Genomic DNA, 23,572 nt, shown 5'->3' with positions numbered 1-23,572 from the left:
TTTCATTTGGGGGGGAAAATAGTTATGGCAACATAATGTCTTGGGTATTAAACATTAAATAGATCACAACTAAGTAGAAAGCCCGATCAAAGTATCTTCACTTGCATGTTTATTAAATAATTTCCATATATCTGTGACAGTAATGGGCAATATTCTCGATGGCAGTTGAAATATGTATAGTGTATATAATATTTTCCTGCATAATCAGTGTATGCTGTAGTAATACTGAAAGAACCATCTTTATCAATTATAAAGATTCTCCTCTAGAGTACACATTGATTTATTTTAGTTTTTGATACTTCTATGTTGAGGCTTTTGTAGTTTCCTGTTTGTTTCCCAGAAACAGAACAACTGGTTTAACCATTTAGAAATCAAGCCTTCTTTTTTGCTTTGTTTGGGGGCAAATCTATTCTGGGGCTGTAGCATATGCTTAAATTCCTATTTCAACTGCCTCATCTAGATTTCAGCCATTTGCTCCTGTCTCCAACAGTCATTGTACTGGTTGTAACTAAGTAACTGGTATTGCCCACTACTTTGGACCTTTCACTGGTTACTAAACTTTAATTGTGTTTTGCTCCATTTTGCAACTATTTTTGAATGTCTTCAATTTGCCAGGTTTAGCCTTTTACAAACACCAAAGTGAAAATGGCCTGTGCTTATACTCACAAAGGATCTCAAATATATGCAAAGTCCTGATTGTTCAACACAGCAAGAAAATTCACTTTCACAGTCAACAAGTCATCTTACTCAGTAGAACACAAAAGTTAAATGGTCTGTAATTTCAATATTAGCAAGGAAAATACAGTACAAATTACTAAAAAATACTAAAATATAGAATTGTTTTCAGACACCCTTGCTACATGAATAGCAGCAGTCACCTGAAATTTGAAACTTTTAATAAAAAGTTCTTAAATATAAATTATATGGCAAATGTACAATACATTGCTTATTCAGTCTTTTTAATCCAGTGTTCTGCAGTGAGCCAGCAACCTTTAAAGTTGCCTTTCTTTGTGAGAAGAAAACCCCAACCACTCCTAGTTTTGTCATTTCCCTTAGTATCATGAATGTGAATGATCTGAGTCGGGTATACCACTGTCTCTGTAGCTTCTGTTACTGCTGCTTTCGCTATGGTTGTTCTTGTACAGATTCATTCCATTTGGTGGGAATATGGTGTGTATTACAAACTCCTCCTTGGACACTTGATCGTTGTTCAGAGAGATCATCTGAAAAGAAGTCTCTCTGATTTCTAAGATGGAGTTGTCCTTCTTAGTTCCAGCTTCAGCATAATCGTCTTTTCTCCTCCGCCCTTTGCTGTACGTACAGTTTCTCGAGAACAAGGATCCGTTCCTATGGACATACCAGCAGACTAAAGCGAGCAGCGCTATAGCTACTAGTGCCACTGCACCTCCTATGATGGCAGCTAAGGGCAAACTGGAATTTTTGTACGGTTCTTTCTCTTGCTCGTGGTTGAGGGTTGTGGTGGGGTTGTACATTTTGAGGGGTGCCGTTTCAGTCTCTATACACACCGGCGTTTCATCAGACATATAGATGTTACTGGTTTCCATGGGAACCATGCATACTCGATAGGGTGAGTCTGGCTCCAGGGCCGTGAGCAGATAGTCAGTCCGGTCTCCTGTAACAATTGTTTCAGTTATAGATCCAAAGGCAGGGCTGTGGCCCATTTTGAGCCAGCTAAGTCTTAAAGCAGTCATGGGTAGTGCAACTTTCCAAGAAATATGAATAGTCTCAGTGCTTACAGATTTTACAACAATGGTAATGATTTCCTGTACTGGGGTAGCTGTTGTTCTGTAGTTTTTGTGTGGGTTCAGAGTCTTTATTTCAGGTGATCTGGTGACAGAAACCGGCCAGTGTCCTTGTACAGGGTATAAAGTGTTTGGTACTGAAGCAGTATTTTGGACAGTGCTTACCATATCGTCATCTTTGCAGTCAAACAGCTCTGTGTTGAGGTCTTTGATGGCCATGCCACGCACTTTTTCTGGTGCTTGACACATCAGTCCGCGCACATTAACTCTGACAGGCAACATCTGCAACCAGTCACGGACCCATTTCATTCTGCACCCACAGCGCCAAGGGTTGTTGCGAAGGAACAATTGGGTTATATTGTCCAGGTCATCAAAGACACCCTGAGGTAAATTACTGAGATTGTTGTTTGACATATCTAATCGATATAACTGTCGTAGGTATGCGAAAGCATTAGGTGGCACATGATTTATATGGTTTTCTTGCAGATAAAGCTTTCTCAGATTTGAGCCTGGCAAATTTATTGGCGCTGATGTAAGGGAATTACGAACCAGGGAGAGTTCTGTTAAATTGACTAGGTTCATGAAGACTTTTTCTCCTAATCCATGATTGCTTAAGAGATTTCCATCTAAAACGAGGCGTTTTAGATTTGTAAGGTCTTGAAGGGACAGCTCCGAAATGGTTGAAATGCGATTATCATCCAAGCGCAGCTCTTCTATTGTTTTAGGCAAGCCCCAGGGAATGGTGCTAAGGTGATTTCGAGAAAGGAAAAGAAGTCTGAGATAGATATTATCCCGGAAGGCTCCATCTTCAATACTAACCGCCGAAACAGAATTATCATCCAAATGCAATTCTTCCAGATAAGGAATTTGTGAAAGGGAATCATAAGTAATTGTCCTTATGTTGTTTTCTTGTAAATGCAATTCCTTGACAAACTTTGGGAGGTTGATAGGGAATTCATCCAAACTGTTGTGGTATAAATAAATTCTCTCCACTTTGATCAAGGTTTTTAGCTCAGATGGAATTCCAGCATTATTTATTTGATTGTTCTGAAGGTAAAGGGTTGTAGCATCCTCTGGAATCCCAGTAGGGATTGATGTCAAGTCACGATCATTGCAGTAAATGAATCCTGCGTCACAGCGGCACGCTGAAGGGCATGATTTGGCACTGACAAAGTGAGGTGCCATTTTGAGCAAGAGCCCTATCTTTGTCCAAATTAGGATGAAGTTCCAGGTTACACTGATCATGGTCAAGTTGCAGTGAGGTTTATATACTTTCAGCAATCTAGAAAAAAAAATTAATTAGATTAATAGTAGAGAGTACAATAGAGAGGACAGTGAGAGTACCACTTTGAATTGGTTAAAGCATATAACACCGTTCTATAAATGTTTACTTGGAAAAAATATTGTTTTGTCTCCTGGATTTAACCTGCTAGTGTGTATGCATGGGGTTGCTTCCTAAACTGTTTTGATTGACAAGAATTTGTACAGGGAGTTTGCTCGGTGTTTATATATTCCCCACACCCACATAGGTAAGGTTGATACGTTTATCTGGGTGAGAGTGAATGAAGTATTTTGTTTGTATGTGATTGTGTTCACATATTTCATGCTTGGCCCAACATATGGTAAGTTTAAAGACACAATCTAAGGAATTCCTTTAGGCAAGCCTAAGGGTTTTCCCATGTTTTGTTTTCCTTTGCTTTTATTGCAACTACACCAGATGCTCTCTCTGAAATAACAGTTTCATTTGGGCAGAAGCAACACAATCTAGAAAGAAAAGCTTCAGAAGTATACTGGATACATGCAGTTGACTGCACAATTGTTTGGATTAGGTGTTTGCTACTCACACATAAGATGAGCAGAGTGGGACTGAAATGATTTCTGTACATGAGCACATGATGCTATTAAAACTCACTGTTAAGCATTCAGTTCTCCCTAGGTTGTTGGTTAAGTTGGTAGCTACAAATCCTTAATCCTTCTTAAGCAAATATTGGATGAGTTATTTGTGGTTGCATCATAATTCACCTAACTCATAATGGTGAAATTGTATGCAACAACCACAACTAGAGGAATTGGAGGCACAGTTCAATTCGGCCCAGCTGGAACTGAAGGTTTGATTCCCCCTTTCTTAAGCATTAAATATGTCATACACTGATACACAAATGATTAACGATTCTATTTTGATGACTGTGGTACAGCATTTTCAGTTCAAACAGAATTGTAAATTTATTGATAACAGAGATGAAAAAGTATGTACAAGATCTCAATCAATCTTTTGACCCAATCCTGGGGCAAACAGTTAATGCAATATTGCCATCATGAAATGTCAAGGATCAGGGTATGAGTAGCTTTCTTTAATCAAAGATCGAAATCTGGGATGGCACTGATGTTGCAGCACCAGTGTGGTGAAACTTTCTTCTTCCTCCTCTGCCCCTGCAGCACTTGGTGCCATTCAGAAACTGAATCTGGAGAATTTATCAGTACATTAGAGCAGAGGTCTCAGGTACATGGATATTGTAGTAAGGAGGTGAGATTGTTCTCCTCCAGATTCCACTGATGCATGAATCAGCAGATGTTACCTTGCTAGATCCCATCAAAACTGAACAAAAATTAATAATAATTATTATAACAGTTATTATAAGGATTAATTTATTTCTTCTATTGCTCTGTAATGTTAAGAAGGAATAAATAGAACAAACTATTAGAAACTCTATGCCCTCCCCCCCCAAAGGAAGGGCTATACAATGAAAACCATGTTTTACTTTAGGAAAGATGTTTGTTGAAGAAACTGGGAAGGGCAGATACTGTGACTGTGGATAACCTAAGATTTTATTATACTATGTGACATGATAAGTTTGTTTAGCCCATTCGTTACAAAATTTAAACTGTACTCTGCAGATAGTGCTTGGTTGTGTGGTATGTAGAGTGAAGTGCTCCTAACTTTTTACATGTGCGATTCTTTTATTAGCAAGTGATTAATTGCTGTGAATTCCTTGGAAAATGGCTCTCTTTATTGTTCTAACTGCAATATAATACATGAGATTATTGTACTACGTGCATAAGCTTACCTTATTTAAAGATGTGAAGGACCCTCTTGTGCTTCCTAAAATCCAGTGGGCCTCCTGTTTTCCAGAAACAAATGGACTTGGAAGAAGTTTATAGCTTAGTACACATAGCTTGGCTTCATTCACAATAGCAGTTTAAATGTTCCTTATGAGCAGAGTGTCTTTCCTCATGAACCCTGCTATATTCATTGAACATTCCCATAAAGTTTTACCATGGTACATAAGCACATCAAGTTGTGAGGATAAAAGCTTCAGACTCCTTTGACTCTGCAGCAATGAGAGTTTGAGGAGGTAGGGGCGGTTCTTTCTTTCCCCCTTCACGTCTTTGTGTGAAGAATCTCTTTTGTTTTGTTGTAAATACCCTTTACAAAAATTGCTCTTTGTAATTCTTAGAAGCTCCTTTAGATAGTGTGGCTAGAGATGGTAACTTCAGCTCCATGTGTTTGAAACCATTCATGATGCTAAGGGTCGAATTATGATGGCTTCTTCAGGAGACTGAGGAAGGAGGCTCCCTGCCTGTGCAGAATCATCCGGCTATAATCTTTGAAAAGTGGATGCATCTTGGTAAATCCATGCCTGCTGGGCTGCAACGTAATTCAGTCCTTGATCAGAATCTCCAATTCAGAATATTTCCTCATTCTCTCTGGAAATGCAAATGCTCACTTGTTCTGTGCTGGTTTTAATTTTAACTCAGAGCTCTTTTGTCTTGAAGAAAGCAAAACATTCTAATACCATTCAGCCTGGGCTCCTTCATAACATTTTCACTCATTCATTGCCTGTTAAAAGTAAGAAGAAAAGTAAGCTATTATCAAGAAGAGATGATGAACAGCCTTACATACACTTTCTTTGACTCCTTATTTATATAATCACAACGCCTCATTTATGGGAGTGATAGCTGAACCAAAAAGTGGTTTATTTATTTATTTATTTATTTTTGCAGCAGGCATGCTTTTCTCTTAGGTTCAGCCATTGCATGAAATGAAATCAGTCCAAACAAAATAGCAATGAAAGTCAGCTTTGATCAGCAGACCAAAGAGGAACTGTGTTGCAAAGGTGACACATGACTCTTTGTATTACAGATCAAGGCCAGGCTTCTTTAGATGGGATGCATACTAGTGTTTATGGGTTTTTGCTTTCAAGAAACAAGACAGTCATCCATAGTTTAAACTGCTGCAAAAGAGCAGTTTTTATTCAGTATCTCCATCCTAAACAGTTCAGTGATTAGCCTTAATAGACAGATGTTTCATCTTAGCAATTCTAGTCCTGAGTTTCTTTGAAAGCTGCTATGCTGGAGACAAGATCATTTTAGGGATCTAGTGATGTAGAATTAGAAAGAAAAATCAAGATATAATATTGCATTCATTGCTTCTTTGTAACTTCAGATTAGCTTTGGACCCATGTTGTCACTGTTCCACTGCACTATCTTTCTATGAATGAAATCTGGCTTTTGAAAAACAACTGTTTACTTTGCAAATTCATTGCAAAGTTCATTTACCCTTTGCAAATTTATGATTTTTTTTAATTACCACTAATTATTAGGCTGTTTTGTGGTGCATGCAAGGAATGGTGCAGTACTGTGAAAGATTGTTTTGTTACATGCCAGTAGCTTTTCCTTCTTTTATGGAGATTTTGATCCCACAAAAATAATTAAGGCTGCACACCCATATACTCTGTGGAATGAATCCCCCTCCATGCAGCAGGCCTCATTTTTAGGATACATTTAAAGTTCACTTTCTATTTTTAAATTCAATTTCCCTTCTGTATTGTTTCATTTCTAACTACAAATGATTACGTAGAGTATTCAGTGACTGTTCAGCCCCAAATTATATTTTTAACTATTACAGTTTCAATAACTATTAACCAGAGTATTAAAGTGTTTTTAAATTGTCTTTTGCAAGTCCACTCTGCCAGTGCTGTGGCCTCCCTTGTTCACGATAATTTTACCAAACAAGTATAATTATAGTACAGACAAGATAGTGTTTGTGTAAGTAACCATAACCTAAAGTCTAAGGTTTATTATATTTAGGTTATGATAAGTAATAATAACCTAAACAGGTTAGATGAAAGTAGCCTGTTTAGATTATGCTTTATTGGTGCAATCTGAGGTGTCTATATATAGATATATCTGCATCTGCAAATGATTACAATAATACCTTGTGAGAAACAGATCTTTTAAAATCTTTCAGATCATTAAAAATGTGGCATCGAGGCAAAAAGATTAGATTTCTTAAAAACTATTGAAAAGTTAGTGGTATAAAACTTGCCTAACATCATTACTTTGAAATAAAATAAAAGATAAATAATGCCAGAACCTAGCAAATCACTAGCAGATTCTGCTCATGTAATTAACAAGTTGCCTTATTTGTTCAGCTGCCTTAACGGTTGGGGGAATATGGTGTGCTTCCAAAGTTTATAATTGGGTTTGAGCTTTCTAATCCAGTTTGGTTAACCAACACAAGGGAAGAAATGTTACTATGGACATTTTAGTAAGCTTGGATAACAAAAGAGGCTTCACGTGTGGTTAGGACATCCAGTAATTGTGGGAGGGTGATTTATTTGGTCTGAAATCTATAGCAGTGAAAAGTTAGATTGCCTAAGTTATTAATGGAAACGAATGAATTGGCACAGTTCCTGGGAACACCAGATAAAATAAACACAAACTGAAGGGACAGAACATTTGTGCACCTTGCCTTGAGCGAGGAGAGTATGATACTTGTTTCTGAGAAAAGATTTTTTTTTACATCTTCCAACTGCTCAAAGACCTTCCTTTTTTGCACCATTTGATATTCCAACCCTCACTTATTGCCCCTATTGTATTAGCAGCAATGTTGGATTAAAATGAAAGCACTAAAGCTCATTAAGTTCTTGGGTTTTATAAATCCCTTCTCTCAAAATTACATCAAAACAAAAGGATAAACCAAAGCGGGGTCTCACTGGAGGAAAAAAAGACTGTTTCAGAAATGTGGATTAAGCTCCTCTCCCCCCCTTCCCATTTCTTTCCATTAGAAGGAAGAAGAGTTTTCTTTAGTTATTATTTAGTTTGATATCTTACACTTCCCTTTTATATTCCAAGCTAGAGCTGAAAACATTGAGTTTGCATAATAATGGCAGCAGTGATCTGTCCACACAGAAGGGAATCCTGCTGCCTTGCTCAGCCTGGCCTTTTTCTTGAGCTGTCCTTACATATTCCCCAACACCAAGTCATTATAGCTGAGTTTGCAGGATGAAAAGAGAAATGTCCCCCACTGTTCAGAGACACTGCGGTCAGGTTTTCACAACATCAGATTGTGAGCTTCATGGCCTCCTGGTTTTGAAAGAGAACATTAATTTTGAACAAAAACAAGAAGAATCTGGACGAAATCCTGGTTCACAAGTATTTCTTTCAAAGAGAAAGATGCTCTAGTTTTAAAGTATATAGCCCTTCTCAATATAACAGCATTGTGCCTGGCAGATTTCAGAACAGCTTCCTGTACATCTGGTGCCCAATTTCCTTGTTAAATCATGTGGGTTAGTTCCACTAACATAAGATAAACTATTTATAGTGTTTGAAAGGATTAACTACAACTGTATAACTAAAATCTAACAGAGAATGAAGGAAAAGGAGTATTCTTGCTCTTACATATTCAAATGTACTTTCAACTTAATGACATAGTGGATAAAGAATTATATTTAGCAACTCCAAGTCCCATTTTAGTGCTGTGTGCTGAAGTATAGGTCAGATAACGCCGTTCTTTTATCCCAAACCTCTAAAAAATGTAGATGTTACCATGAGTGATTTTGTGTCCTAACTGATGAAATACTACAGTTTCATCCTCAGCAGTGTTTTAAAGATTCAGATAGATCTCTTTAGGCTATACATGTCACCAGGATGACAAGTAGAATTAATTCAGCTTTGCTGTACAAAACTGATTGTTCAGCACTTTTGGTTTTGCATAGCCATTTGATTTATTTCGTAGTGCCCTCTGTGGATTGAAGAAATGGTCTGCTCATATAGTGTGTTCAAGTTGTACTGGGATTACTGCATGAGTTTTTATTAGTCATTCACGAATCACAAGTTGGCTTTGCTTGCTATTGAAAAAGTTAGCCAAGTTATTTCGGTTAAACATGACTCAGCTGAAGTGAAAACAAAAGTGTGTAGCATTGTTTTCTTTAAGTGTACTATTCAGACTTGGTTAATAGTGACAGTAAAACAGTTTCTAAGCACTCTGTCTAGTAGCTACAGTTGTCATGAGCTTAGTATTTCAGGAAGGTGCCCCATTCTTTTGTTCAGTGTTAGGGAAGCAGAAGAAGCTTAAAATATCTTCCGGAGGGTTAAAGAATGTAAAGCTTTGTTGAAAAATGGTCCTCTGAATCTTCATTTCCTCCCCTTTCTTCATTCAGGAACATATTATTTGGCTTATGGAAATAAGCACATTTAGCAGTTGCATTACAGCAAAATATTCAGGCCTGCTTTAAATTTTCTCTTTGTGAATTATTTCTATCAACTATGTATAGACTAGTGAACATTTTTTCCATAGGTTTCAGTCTCAGGTTCAATAAAACAAAGCTAGTAAAGCTGGCTTATAGCCTGTCTTAGCCATAGTCATGCTGAAAAGGAAAGTAAAACTTGATTTTTTTAACCTTTTGCAGCATGTATGAACAACAAAGACACCTTGGTAAACGATAAAAATAGTTTTGAAATAAAAATTTAGCTCCTTTAAAAATAGATGAAGATACTGATGATCCAACTTTTAAACCACTATAAGTAATCCAAGTGTTTATTTATTTATAGCATGATTAAGATCTAAACATTGATTATTTACATCTTGGAGAAGATTTCTGGTCATATGTGCTGCCTACTCCTTAGAATTTACCTTTATTTGGTACCCAGGTATGTGTGGTGTAGTGGTTTGAAGATTATGATTCTGGAGATCAGGGTCTTGATCTCTCCTGGATAACCTTGCACAAGTCACACTCTCTCAGCCTCAGAAGATGGCAATGGCAAACCCCCTTTGAGGAAACTTGCCAAGAAAACCCTATGATATGTTTACCTATGGTCACAATAAGTAAAAAAATGAATTGGAGGCACACAACAACAGCAAACATTAATTTCAGTGGGCCTAACTGGGAGGGGATTTAGGGCTGCAGTGCAGTCCTTTTTACTCAGAACTACACCATTCTGATTTTTATTCATTCAGACTTAATTTCAAGGTAACAGTACTTAGCTTTGCAGCCATTGCCAGTTGTGGCCTATTGATAACCTAGCCACAGTTAGAGAAAAATTGCTATTGTTACAAGTCTTATACCAAACTATGCTTTATTATATTTTATTAGACTGGTACCTAGAATAGGTCTGACTCAAGCTTGGCCATTGAGCCCTGAATAAGCAGATATTGTCCTGATCTAAATATAGCCAGTCTTTCCTATTTTCTGGTAGTTGGGTCAACACCTATTTCTACTCAGAGTATGTTGCTGTGTGATATGATTACTCTACCAAATGGGATTTTTTTTACTTTAATGCAACCTTATTCATATTACATGCTTTATTGCTGGTCTTGAAATGAAAGTTTTGCGTACAGCCATGATTTATTGTCAGTTATTAATGCTGCAGTGTATATTAAAGTACACATGCCATTTAGATTATGTTCCAGAGCATAATTACTTGGAACCAGAGTCCATTGAAATCTGTTGAACACATGTCCCTGTGGTTTCAAATATGATAAGCCAAATCCTGATATACTTAGAAAAGGTGTTAGGACTCTCACCTGCCATGCAGCAAAAAAGATACTTTCTCATTTCCTTATTTAGAAAAAAATCCTGAAATTACATACTATTTATCTTATCCAGTGTCCGGGGAAGAAAAAGGAAGATGCTAAAATGTAGTACGGATCCAAATGTAGGGAATGATTTAGTTTTGAATTAAAGCAGAACCCTGTGTTACTGAAGGCTGATGACTATGGCTTTAGCATAGAAATTCTGCCCACTGGGGGGTAGCACATACTGCAAGAAGTGTCTTTACAACCGTTGCAAGTGGGAATTTTTTAAAAGCTGCTGTCCAGTTTTTCTGCTTTAATCACAAAGGCTTCTGGTGAGAAAACAGGAGAAGATTCCAAAGGGAGAGAATGCATAGTGCAAGAAATATTTGCTTCTAATGTATTTTTAATATTGTTAAATTTCATTTTCCAGGGTGAATGAGCTGTAAAATGAACTGCAGTTTAACTCTTTAATAGTATAAATAGATGTTGATGCCAGAAAGTGGTCAGAGTTCCTCAAGGGAATATATATATATATATATATATATATATATATGGACATAGAACTGGTAGGTAGGGGTGGGAGAAAGGTTTGAGTGGAAGGGAATTTAGAAGGGTAAATAATTTACAGAAATTTACAAAAGGAGGAAGAAATGATCTTACTGCATTGTGTACTAATCCTGTGTATTCAAATCTGCTTTCTGAAATGTTGGAAAGGTAATTTTGAAAGATTACTTCATTAATCCAAGACAAATAAGCACAATAGGTGATAAGAAAAAATGTGTTGCAATCTGGCTTCGGTGTCACACACAATGCTTTTTTCCTAAACAGATTCAGTTTTTCATTTTGATAAGGATTCCTATACATACAAAGTAACATTATGAATGCAGTACGAGCTTCTTGTTTCATGGGGAGGATAGTCTTCATTAGGAACAGAACTAAAGATAATAAATTATCTGTCAAAGTCTGTCGAATCCTGAATTTCATTTCAACTTTTACCAACTTTTCTATTAAAGGTGTTTTTTTTTTTCACTTCTTGAAAATAAGTTACAAAATCCATGATCTACACTCTGTACCTCCTAGCATAATCTAGGGAGGCAATTTTAATTTTGCAGCAAGTTCAAAATTAACACAATTGTGACATAAAGACTTTAAATGTGCACACAGCAAGCTCTTTCTGTTAATACTTAAAGCAATCGGTGAAACAACCTACCCCTAATATTTTTCTAAAAACCAATTAAGCAATTACCCATAGATAATAATCTTCATATAGTTCAGTGCATGCCACTGAACATGCAACTTTGTGACTTTAGTGATGCCTACTGTTGCAAAGTTAGAATTTAAGCAAATTTTATTTGATTCAAATTTATATTGCTTATTGATTTTTTAGCATCTGGAACAGAAAAAAATGACTTCCATATAAGGTATAAAATAGTATAGTATTAATAAGCAATGCTTTTTAATTGCCTTTTATACAACTGTGATACTACTTCTTTCTGTAAGCCATAATTTTTGAGCAAATGAAAGCTGTAAAGCACTGCAGAGCAGCTAAAAATGGTAATTTTCATGCATATGAGACAGGCGTAGTGTAAGCATATACAATACATAATAATACTACATTTCATATACTCAAAATTAATGGCTTTCATGGGTAATAATAAACTATGTGAGGTACACACTGATACATTATGAATGCAGACATCCAACTTTCATGGAAAAGGCTGTTAAAACAAGATGGTTATAGTAGCTTCCGCCTAGGAATAAGCATTAATCAACTGCATTACATTTTGCTTTTTTTCCTTTAAAAATCTGCTCCAAAACCCCCAGAAACAGTAGGCCTGTTGCACTATTTGAAACCATTTTGTTTTACATGTTTACCCTAGAGTTGCCTTATAGATTTTAATTGGGATGTTTTCCCCCCCTCATAATAAAATCTGTTTTTCATACACAATCTTAAAAGATCTTAAGAAACAAAGTTTTCTCAGGACCAGAATTTTTTTTTTAAAAAAGCTTGATTTACAACATAGCCACAAATGCTTGATTTAAAAATTCAATATGGCAATCTCTGTCCCACTGCTTGCATGCTCCACTCATCTAAAGCTTAGATTTCTTAGTTTGTCTCACCAGATTTATTGGCTTGTTATGCTGGTCACATTTGGTATTTGGCTTAGCAAGGAGGTTTGGCATTACATTAGGAATATTGTGTGTGTGTGTGTGTGTGTGTGTGTGTGTGTGTGCAGAGCTTAGATATTAGATTGCATCCAACAATATATGGCTTTAGCTTTATAGAAATAGGAGAACAGTAATGCAAGCTTTAAAACCTAGGTGTAGCTGTTCCTTTATCCTTTCCAATGAAATACAAAAAGTTCTTCGAAGTAGACTAAGATGTTTGCTCTTGGACAGAACACTCATTTTCTGAGGGATTATCGATTTCCTTTCATAACTGTAAAAAATCAGTATTAAAGGAGCACACGAATGCCACATATGCAGCACTGCTCACACTGGAAAATGTGCAGCTTGGCTAGGAGCATGTCCCTGAGCATTTTTGCTACAACAGGATAGCAAAGTCTGCCATTTAATGATGTAGCATGTGTGCATGCAAAGGGCTAGATACAAACCAACACTTTGTTCTTAACCACTGAGACATCCCTCCCCACAAAAAATGTTTCAAATATATACAATTGCAAATGCTACTTTTGCATCGCAGCATAGCCTTCAATTCTCTCTTGATCCCTCAGTTGGCTGAGCTGAAACTGAGAATGCTTTGGAAAGCAAGATCAAACTTGAGTGCGGATGAGAAGCAAGCAAGCACGATCAGAAGAAAGCAAAGGAAGAAACAAAACAACAAGAAGAAGAAATCACTTACCAGCAAGCTGAAGGAACCCAAACGCATAGAAAGGAATTCCATTTCAAAAGGCAGGCAAGCAGTTAATTCCACTATGGGGCTGTAAAATTCCTTCGCCTCAGATCCCAGAGACAAAAGCAGCAGTGGCAGCAGCAGCAGCAGCAGCAGCTTATAGCAAGAGCTCTCTCTCTGTCTCTGATCCCTTCTCCCTCTGTGGGAAGGAGTGAGGGGGAAGGCACTCCAGTTACGTGCAAGGCAACCCACCTCCAAAGTCTGAAGTTAAAGCTTTCACCTAACAGTGGTTGAATAAAGAAGTGATGTCATCAGTGGGCAGGTCTTGGGCTCGCCTTCAGTCAAGGCACTGGAGAAGCAGGCTGTCAAGAGTGTGTCTCCTCTGAGCAGCAGAGGGCGATGGAGAAGTAAAATCCAGGGCTGCCTGTCAAAAACCAGAACTGTTTCTCCAGATTTGCAGACCTGCCTCGAACATTTCAAATCCAGGGCCTCTTGGCAATGTCGAGGCTTGCAGAGGGGGAGGCTTTAGTCATTTGATTTCGGAGGTTTCCCAATGGTCACAAAGAGATCCACCACTTGGTCGAATTCAGAAACCGCCCCGTCAGTCTAGAAAATCAGTATGCCAAAGGATCTTGTACCACCCTTGAGACTAAGATCCAAAACACACTCCAGGAATAACCCAGTTTGAGACTGCTTTAACTGCCCTGGCTCAGTGCTAAGAAATCCTGGGAACTGTCGTTTGTTGTGGCACCAGAGCTCTCTGACAGAGAACACTAAATGTTTTACAAAACCACAGTTCTCCTAGGATTCCTTAGCATTGAGTCAGGGCAGTTAAAGCGGTCTCAGACTGTATTATTTCTAAAGTGTGTTTTAGCCCTAACTGAAAGAAAGAAGCTGGTAGCATGAGCTTTCATAGTCTTGAGATGTCTGAGTCTACAAAAGCTCATGCTACCAACTTATTTATTTCAAATACATAGCTCTGTTAGTCTGGAAAATCAGTATGCAAAAGGATCTGGTAGCATCTTTGAGACTCACGGAAAGAAAGAAGTTGGCAGCATGTGTTTTAATAGACTTCAGCCTATTGCATGCATCTGAAGAAGTAGGCTGAAGTCTACAAAAGCTCATGTTACCAACCTCTTTCTTTCGGTTAGTCTGCAAGATCCCTTTGCATACTGATCTACTGCTTGTATACATTTCACTATGGGAAGATCTGATACTGTAAGATTAGCATTTGGCAAGAGGAAATAAAGTGCTAGAAAGTTTACCAGCAAAAACATATTTATAAATCTTCTGGTGATACATTTTTTAATGATAAAACAATCCTTTTTCAAAAACACTTGTAAAGGAGATGCTACATATTTTAGGTATACCTTTAACTGACCTGTAGCTGGAGCAAAGGAGATTAGCCTTTTGAAAAGCATGTCATTCATACGTACGTTTTTGGTAATGCATTCTGCTTTATTCTTACTAAAATGCGTTACTTTGAGCAAGAAAGTTCCAGAGATATTTGAGAATATTTAAATTAAAATTTTTGAATCAGTCATTTTAATGATGTCTTCTGAACTAAAAATGTATTAAGTCTGCTTTCAGTCGTGCATATCTTCTTCATAGAGATGCCTGTCACCAATACTCTACCTTTCATTTATTCCATAGAAGTCACTGCTGTTTGTTGGAGTGAGCAGACGATGAATTACAGGCTGTGTGTTTGGATATTTTGATTAGAACAGATAAAGCATTGTAGATACCCATGTTGTGGCCTTATCTCACTGATAAGACTATTCAAATGTACTTGGTATCTTCTACTGTGATTTAGCTTTCTTCCACCAGTAGTTTATTAACTGGAGTGATGTTTATACAGTTGACATTTCCCAAAGTCTAAATTTCTCATAGATTGCTTGTCTCTGAATTTAGTCAGCTGTAGACTGTCCTAAGTGTTTGGTTGCATTCTTTAGCTTCACTTAAAAAACCCCAAAACCCCAAAACTCTTCTCATAGTGCTGTGTGTTGAAGAACAAGACTTGGTGCTATCAAAGTAAAACACTTGATAAGTGTGTGTTGACCTCTGTTGTTCGCTGATTGCACTTTTTTGTTGTCAACAGAAGACAGAAAGGCCAAGCTTAATTAAGTTCACAGGAGATTTGGTAAATTAAAACATGGTGGCTATGGAAATCATTAGCAATCTAAAACGTTGGGGGATAAAGCAAGTGGAAACATTTAACCCTATTTGTTTCTAGAGTGTCGTAATGCATTTGCATCAGCGAAGCAGAGAGATTATCTCTTTGGACTAATAAGGTTCATTGTAGAATGTTCTTCAACAATTTACTTTAGGGCAGTTTTCATTCTGCAAAGTATATTTTTAAAGAAAGCGTAGTCTATTTGAATAATTCAACAGGCTGTACTGCGTGTTATAGAATACCTCCACATGTATCAGTGGAAAGTTCATAAAAGATATGCGGAATGCACATTCAGCTATCTTAGTCCATGAAGCCTAGCCAAGTGCTTAATGCATCAGCTAGAAACTGTAACAAATCTTCTTGAACAATTCCAAAGGGTCCTAGAGAAATAATTAGATTTTACCAGGTCACCGCTGCCACAGAATACTAAAAGACTTTTTAAAAAATGCTACATCAGATTCCTCTTTTGTTGCTGCCTTTATTATTTAGAGTCCTTACAGTGTATGTTTGTTAAGTGTGTGCATGTTTAAAGTTAGGATATTTCTTATAATGAAGATGGCAGATACGGCTATTGCTAAAACAGAGAATTAGTGAATCACAAGCATAGTTTGTGCTAGAAAAGTTTTCAAAAGACTTTGTATCAAATTAAACAGTAAGAAGAAAGGCCTCCAGATAGATAAATGTTTATTGGTTAGTAGTTTCTATCTAGGAACCATTAAGAGCTTCTTTCACAGAAATAATTGTTTTAACCTTCCCACAAATCTACAGCAACACTTCTTTCTGGAAGAGACTCTTGCTTGTTAATGTTTTACTGTCTTGCAGCACATGAAGGCCAGGAAGTTATATGCTCAGAAACTATAGTTTAAGAACAGGTTGAATTAAAGTCTCCCATATTTTGTTAAACATTTGAATTACAGTATCCCTTTTAGCATCAAGGGGGCCACATAGAAGTGGTGGACATTGCCAAAGACAACTATGGCCTTGCTTACTTCATTGGCATATACCATTCACACCTACATGTACACTCACTCACACATCCATCCATGCACATTGTCATTTACTTCACCAGTACATTGTATATAGAAGTATGTATAATGTATGGATGGATAAATACAGTGCGCCTGCGCCATACGCGGATGCACTATACACAGCTTTCAGCTTATGCTGAAGCCGTACGGCAATGAAAGGAATGGTGTGTGCATACCGGCATGCCACTGTGCCCAAGCCCCATTATATTCAATGGGCCTCGAGCATAGGTGGTTTTTGCCTTATGCAAAAGGGGAGGGGGTCCAGAATGGATCCTCCAAATAAGGCAAGGGTCCATTGTATATATCTTTCCACACTCATGTATCCACCTAAACCAGGGTGTGAAACTTTTGGGGGGAGGGAACAGTTCTCCCCCCAGAGCCATCATATTCCCCCCCCAACCTAAATACCTATTTTTATCAGCAATCCCTCTCAAAAAAGAGGTTGCCCGATTCGGCGGGCTGACTGCTTTGCCGCTAGACGCGGCGAACGACTACAAGCCCCAGTGTGCTCTGGGGCTTTCCCCGGCTCCTTATTGGTGCGCGGGGCGAAAGGGTTCACCGCCCGCACACCTGGGAGCCGGGCTTGGTGACCGGAGTCCCGGTCCTCCAGGGCAGATGATTGTTCAGCTGCCCTGGAGGAGGAGTCCTGGTCAGGTGGTACTGAGGGCCGGGGCTTAGGCCTATATAGGCCGTGCTGCCAGCCCTGGCCCTCAGTCGGTGCTTGGCTCCGGATGGTTAGGAGCCAAGCAGGAAGGGAGGAGGAGCAGAGCCTTCTCCCACCCACCCCCCGCTTGGGTTTGGTTTTTTTGTCACAACTTTGGGGCGGCAGCATAGGCCAGGATCTGCACGGTGTGGTACCAGGGCTACGGAGCTCTGGTTTGGGAGTCAGTTGGGACCCGGGGGCGAATAGGGCAGGCGTATGGCCATTGCGAGGGCCATAACACGAGAGCGCCTCCCAGTGACTAGGTGCTTAGCGAATATGTGAACTCATGGCAGAGATGCGGTCATACGGTGTTCCTTAGCCCCTAGGTCATCCCAATGCCTGGTGGGTGCCAGGTTGTGGTTAATCAGACAAACGTGGGGTTGTTTGATTTCGCAGATCCTGACCTCATGCTTTTTGCCAACCCTACCAATGGTTTGCTTAATAAAGTTGTGGCCTTTCCTCCAGCACGGTCTCCTGTGGTTATTCGGCAGCAGCATCTGAGGCAAATGGTAACTGGGAGTGATGTTGCACTGTTTCCTGTCACCATTTTGAGAAGGGTTAAAGATGGAAACAGAGTTATTTTGGGGTAGTGGGGGACTCAGGTTGGTAGTATGGGCCGGAATGTTTTGCCATATTTTTACATGTTTGTGGACTTTTTTTTGTGCCTGAAAACTATGCCAATATTTTTTTTTAAATAGGGAAAGGTGGCTCTTGGCACTGCCACAGTGATGTCCAAGGGTTCTTGTGACCCAAAGATTGTGTTGTGCACATCTAGCATCACACTCATGCATCAGTCCTCCCCGCCACTGTGATCTCACATAGTGATCAGGATCATCCCAACATGCTGGACTTTGGAAAAACTGAGCTTCTCATTGTGGAAAAGCAGTGAGAAGACAAGAGAAAGAGAGTGGGGCTGTGCATGTTCCTCTCTTTCTTGCCTGGGTAAAAAGCATGATGGTAGGACAGGGAGCAAGATATTCTGCAGAATTCATTGCTTCTTGGCCAAGCAAATCATGAGAATTTAATTTGCATTCTTCAGCTTAGGTGTAGTGGAATTGCAGGCTCTTTTGTATATATCACTTGTTTGATCAGGAAGTGTGGCAGACATTGAGTTCAATAAAATGTGTATTGGAATGCTCATCTTCAGACCCTGGATTCTCTTATCTACATTGCATTGCTTTCAGTTGAATGTACACTGAATCATATTTCCCCATCTGTATTTATGCATAGGTACATGCATAAAACACCTAATAAATTTAGGAAAAGAGATGAATATAGATATGTGCTTAGATATGTTCACATATATGAAGGAGTAAAAATTATAGCCTGTGCATGTTGATGTACTAATTTTTATTTTTTAACCATTGGCCAAAACAAGACAAAAATAACTTTACTTGAAACAAGCTGTTTTATTTTTAAATAGGGGGATAAAACCCTTTTCAGATCTGCTCAGCATTCTCATTGGGTCCTTTGGAAGAGTGAGGTTTTGCATTAATTGCTGGTCATCCATCTAAGGTGCAAAATAAACTGCCCCAAAAGGGCAGCTTCAAACCTCCCCTTCCAAAGATGGATTGGGGCCACTGCTCTCACACCATGGCCCTAATCTGCCTTTTTGCCAGCTGAAAGAGGAGCAGCAGAGAGCTGCTCCTTTGGCTTTTCCTGCCCCGTGATGGACAGAAGCCAGCTTTATGGCACTCTGATGACATGCGGCATGTAAACGCCATGCCGCCTCAGCACCCAGATGTCTAGGGAAGCTGGAAGCTGGCCTCCGGTGGGTTCAGAGTGCGTGGTGTCAAAACGCTGTGCTTTGAAGCCACCTGTATGATGGAGCAAAGGGGCAGTCCCTTTTACCCCTTAGTATAGGTTATATGGACCTTTCAGGTCAATTAATATGAAAAAGTGGATCCATATCAATTTCACTGTTCTTTTTTGATCATCAAGATCTGACGCTCATTCTTTTTCTCTCAGAATTCTTCTTTTGAAATCAGTTACATTTCCCTCCTTCCTTAATTTAGTCAGCTGCAAGCATGCAAAACCCAGTAGGCCAAATTTTCAATCAAGCCATATTTAAAAATAATAAAAGATTCCTGATGTTATTTCTGGGCTTTTGGGACTCATGCTTTTCAAGTCTTTCTCCTTTGCTATAGGTGGACAGTTCAATTAAATCCTAAATGTTGATTCTGTCAAGTAAAAAGACTATAGGAGCTATTCCTTCCACAAAAACAAAAACAACTTGTCAGTAATGAAAACTGTTACACCTTACAGTGCTAGAGCTGACTGATGGAAAGGATAGATCAGATGTGGAACAATAAAAAGAATTCTTGAAATCTCAGTGTCTGATATTCAGTGCCTCAGAGTTTCATTGTAATAGAAGTCAGGAGTTTATCACATTCCTTACCTTCTGCTCTGCTCCCACCACATAAATGTCACCGATCTGCGACAGGAGGCTCCTGGTAGTATCACAGATGGCACAATGCTTCCGTTTTCATTATGGAAGTGTTATCATATGTGTTTAAAAAGGCCCCTTTTTAAATAGCAATTTAATCCACTGTAATACATTGAATGGCGCACATGTGCCATGCTGCCACAAGCACAAACCCCATTCTATTGAATGGGGCTTGAGCGTACGTGGTTTTTGCCTTATGCAGAGGGGCTCGGAATGGATTCCCGCGTAAGGCAAGGATCCACTGTAATATTGCTTTAGAAACATACACTGCACAGGTGCAGATAACCCATTTGTATGAGTTCACAGATGAGCCACAGCTATAGGTAAACAACCTGTTCTTTCATTCAATGGTTCTCAAACTCGGTCCTCAAGGAATTTTGGGTTTCAGCTTCCAGAATCTCTGCCATTGGCCAAGCTGGTTGGTGATTCTGGGAACTGTAGTCCAAAAATCTTAGAGGACCAAAATTTGATTACTGCTAGTTTAGACTATTGTGAATGAGTTGTGACTCTCTTTGGGCTTGAGTGCCTTTTCCTTACATCCTCTTTCCTTCCATACCTAAAAGATGTAGAAGCAGAGGAGAGGAGGCACTGGTGGTATACATGCGTGGGAGGAAGCTTTCTTCAGCCACTGCTTATCAGAGAGGCTCATCAAGTGATATAAATCTGCTTTCTCCCTGTTTTTCTTTCTAGCTGAAAGAAGAGGTTGAAGATGCTACTTCAGTTGATCCAACACAGACACTTGTCTTCTTTGGAAAACTAGCTGAAGTCGGAATAATCCTTGCCTGCTTTTCCCACAGGATAGGCTGGATGTTTTTTGCTGTTTAGCGGAGATGTTTACCTTAACCAGTTGGGGATAAAGGACTTAACAGTTCTGACTTTTATCTTAGCAGGCAGAGCTTGTCAAAAAAATTGTAGAACTCTTATTATGTTTGAGGGCCTGAAGCAAGCAAGCTAGATAGATGTTCAATCAACCTTGTCTTCTAGGCATGGTCAGAGATTCTCTCATTGACAAAGTGATTATTCTGATTGAAAATGACAGTACTTCTGGCCCTAATTAAATCAACATTTTGTAATTGGCTTCTGAAAAATAGCCATGTTTACATATTAATATGGTTTGTTTAATTCACACATCTCAGAAATAAACGGGTTTTTTAAAAAGTAGCTGTGGCGCTTTACAGACTATCCAAAAAGGGTGGTCTGCCAGTGCCTCCATTTCTGCCGTGGGGAAGCCTCTGCCTCCAAATGGCAAGGCTTCTTGACGGCCGAAAAAGAAGCCCCAAAAAGAGGCTTCTTTTGGTGGCGTGCTTATGATGCTGCAAGTCACCAATGGCGCACTTGTGGCGTCATAAGTGAGCTGCAATGTGTGGACGCTAAGCGTCCGTGATGTCAAAATGGTGGTGCCCATGTGTATAGGGCACCGCCATTTTGTACGTACTACGTACGTACTAGGGTTAGGGCGTCCGGAAGGGATGCCCTTTCATACCCCTAGTATGTACCTAGTACGTACTTTTTGCCCGTGTGGAATGGGCCTGAATTAGTCTGCTGTAGCATGAAAAGGTAAAAAAGCATTAAACTCCCTCCCATTTCCCTTTTTAGACCATGGTTTGTTAACCATCTCCAAACTATAATTAGTTATTCAAGTCTATGAACCTAGTTGATTTTATCCTTATTATTTTTGAATTTTTAAAAACTGTTTCAATTGCTTTTGACTGTTCTGTTTTACTTTGTCAAATTGTTGAGGACATTACTGAAATTCTTTCTTAGCATTTTTTTTAAAATAGTTAAACTGAATTTATTGTATACTACTTTGAGTCTGTATGATATAGGGCAGGATATAAATATTTTAATAAGTAAACAAACACATACATTATAGATGTCTGAATTCTGGTGTATTTAAGCCATGGCCTGTCATTATGGACCCCAGAACTGCAACATATCAGTGGTTTGTTTCCCTAGCCTTCAAACAGGAGGGAAGTAATGGAAGAGAAAGTTGAATGGGGGAAACAAACTGTGGTTTGTATAGTTATCTACAGTGCAATTCATTGCTGAGATAAAGCATGGGACGAAAAGCATGGCTGAGGGTGACATGCAAGTGCAGCCAAGAAATAAAAGTGCTGCTTTCAGAATGCCAGTGATTTTGCTTTTAGATTGTTAAGTGCTTTTCTTTCTCAGTTGTTGTATAGGTATTGCTCTCCGACAACCCTCCCTACTGGAATATCATTAAATTCAAAATGTTTCTTTGGGTCTGGTTCTCGAAAACAAGAGCTATCTGAAATTTGACCATACAATAGTACTTTCAAACTATCATAAGTGGTATAGAAAAGTGGTAATAGATGCTGTTTACTACAATGCCAAGTGTGCTGGGAATTGGCATCTTACATCCTGCCAAGTGTGCAGGGCATTGACATGAACATACTAGCTTAAGAACTGAAATGCTTGAAAGGAATGTTACAATGCCTATGAGAAATATTAACTTTTAAGCAGGTCCATATCTAAAATGATATTCACAGGGTATAGTTTGTTGTTAGGTTTTTTTTGTGCCATTGTCTGCATTGTGTGTGGGGAAGTGGTTATTCTCTTAAATATACTGTAGTACGACATACCTTACAATACAATTTGAAATTCGAGAAAAAGACATACAGATATTGTAATATCTTGCCACTGTTACATTCTTATGACTTTGTCTTGTGGCAAGTCAAGTGCCTTATCATGGCAAAGTCATACACGTAGTAAACCAGTTGTCTGCTGACTAAACCCATAGTTGACATCTTGTATTCTACTTATTACTGCTTCAGCATGTGTGCATTTTTACAAATACAGAAGACTACACTCGTAAGCCCCAAGGAGTTGATTCGCCACTCAGTTCTGCCATGAAACTATTTTTGTGTGAAGATAATTGAAAAATAGATCACCTGGCAAAGCCAAAGTTTGTAGCTGTGAGTAACAGACAGTGACAGTCCATGCCAGAGATTCCTGCTGCTTGGAAGGCTGTGTTTATTTTTGCTTTGGCTATGCCTGGCACCTCAGAAAACAGCTGTGAGAGCAGCACGGCCTCCTGGTACGGAAAAGACCTTCCTACTGCTGTCCCTTAGTAGAAGTGTCATAGAAATCAAAAGGATTCTCTCCATAATTTATTTAGGACACTATCCATTTCCCAACTCTCTCTGGATAATCCAACAGAATGATGGTGCACATTATTTTTCATGTGTTCGAATTCATATAGTGGATTGCCCTGCAAACATTTCTAGTAGTCTTTAAGAAAATTTTCCCCACATTTTGGTCCTTCTATAAAAAAAAATTTTTTTTTTGGTTTTATAGTGATTTTCCATAAAGTGTATTATTATTGTCCAGATCTGAGGTGCTAATGTTTCTTTTACTTTCTTGACTAGCTCAGCTGAAGCCTGCTTTGAGCATATTGTGTTTTACTCATACATATATATTGTAACGTGTAGCAGGTTTGGAAGAACATTATATATATATATATATGTATGTATGTATGTATGTATGTATTTAAAAATACAAAACTTTTTAAAACAATTTTTGGCATTTATGTTTTAATTTAAAACATTGAATCCTGCTTGTTACATTAAAACTGTGGAACATTATTTTATGTATTAGAAAAGCTCAATATATTAGTGCTTTCTAACATTAAGAATCCAAAATTAGTAGGTTTTGATATGATTTATATCTTTCAATGAAACTGGGAATTATATTGACAAGTTGGTAGCCTGTATACAGCAGTACTGTATAGGACTACATCAATATAGGACTAAATCAGAAAGCTAACAAAATGCAGTTCAGGTGTTAT

General features: G+C 38.5%; 2 protein-coding genes across 2 annotated transcripts in view; one reads left to right on the top strand and one right to left on the bottom strand.

Moving 5' to 3' along the window:
* MACROD2 (mono-ADP ribosylhydrolase 2) overlaps positions 1 to 23,572 on the top strand; it is a 1,190,526-nt gene that overhangs the window by 78,382 nt on the left and 1,088,572 nt on the right. The window lies entirely within an intron of this gene.
* On the bottom strand, positions 379 to 13,727 carry FLRT3 (fibronectin leucine rich transmembrane protein 3). The gene is made up of 3 exons (XM_042468435.1): positions 13,424 to 13,727; positions 4,829 to 5,601; positions 379 to 3,045 (listed from the first exon to the last, which is right to left on the bottom strand). The coding sequence occupies exon 3, from the start codon at positions 3,006 to 3,008 to the stop codon at positions 1,059 to 1,061; it is 1,950 nt and encodes a 649-aa protein (XP_042324369.1). The 5' UTR covers positions 3,009 to 3,045; positions 4,829 to 5,601; positions 13,424 to 13,727; the 3' UTR covers positions 379 to 1,058.

Source organism: Sceloporus undulatus, chromosome 1, assembly GCF_019175285.1.
Source record: "Sceloporus undulatus isolate JIND9_A2432 ecotype Alabama chromosome 1, SceUnd_v1.1, whole genome shotgun sequence".
NCBI classification, from domain to species: Eukaryota; Metazoa; Chordata; class Lepidosauria; order Squamata; family Phrynosomatidae; genus Sceloporus; species Sceloporus undulatus.
This window is presented reverse-complemented; position numbering and strand designations above follow the sequence as displayed.

Excerpts from the sequence above, each read along its gene's own strand:
- FLRT3 (XM_042468435.1), bottom strand. The coding sequence starts at position 3,008 with ATGATCAGTGTAACCTGGAACTTCATCCTAATTTGGACAAAGATAGGG.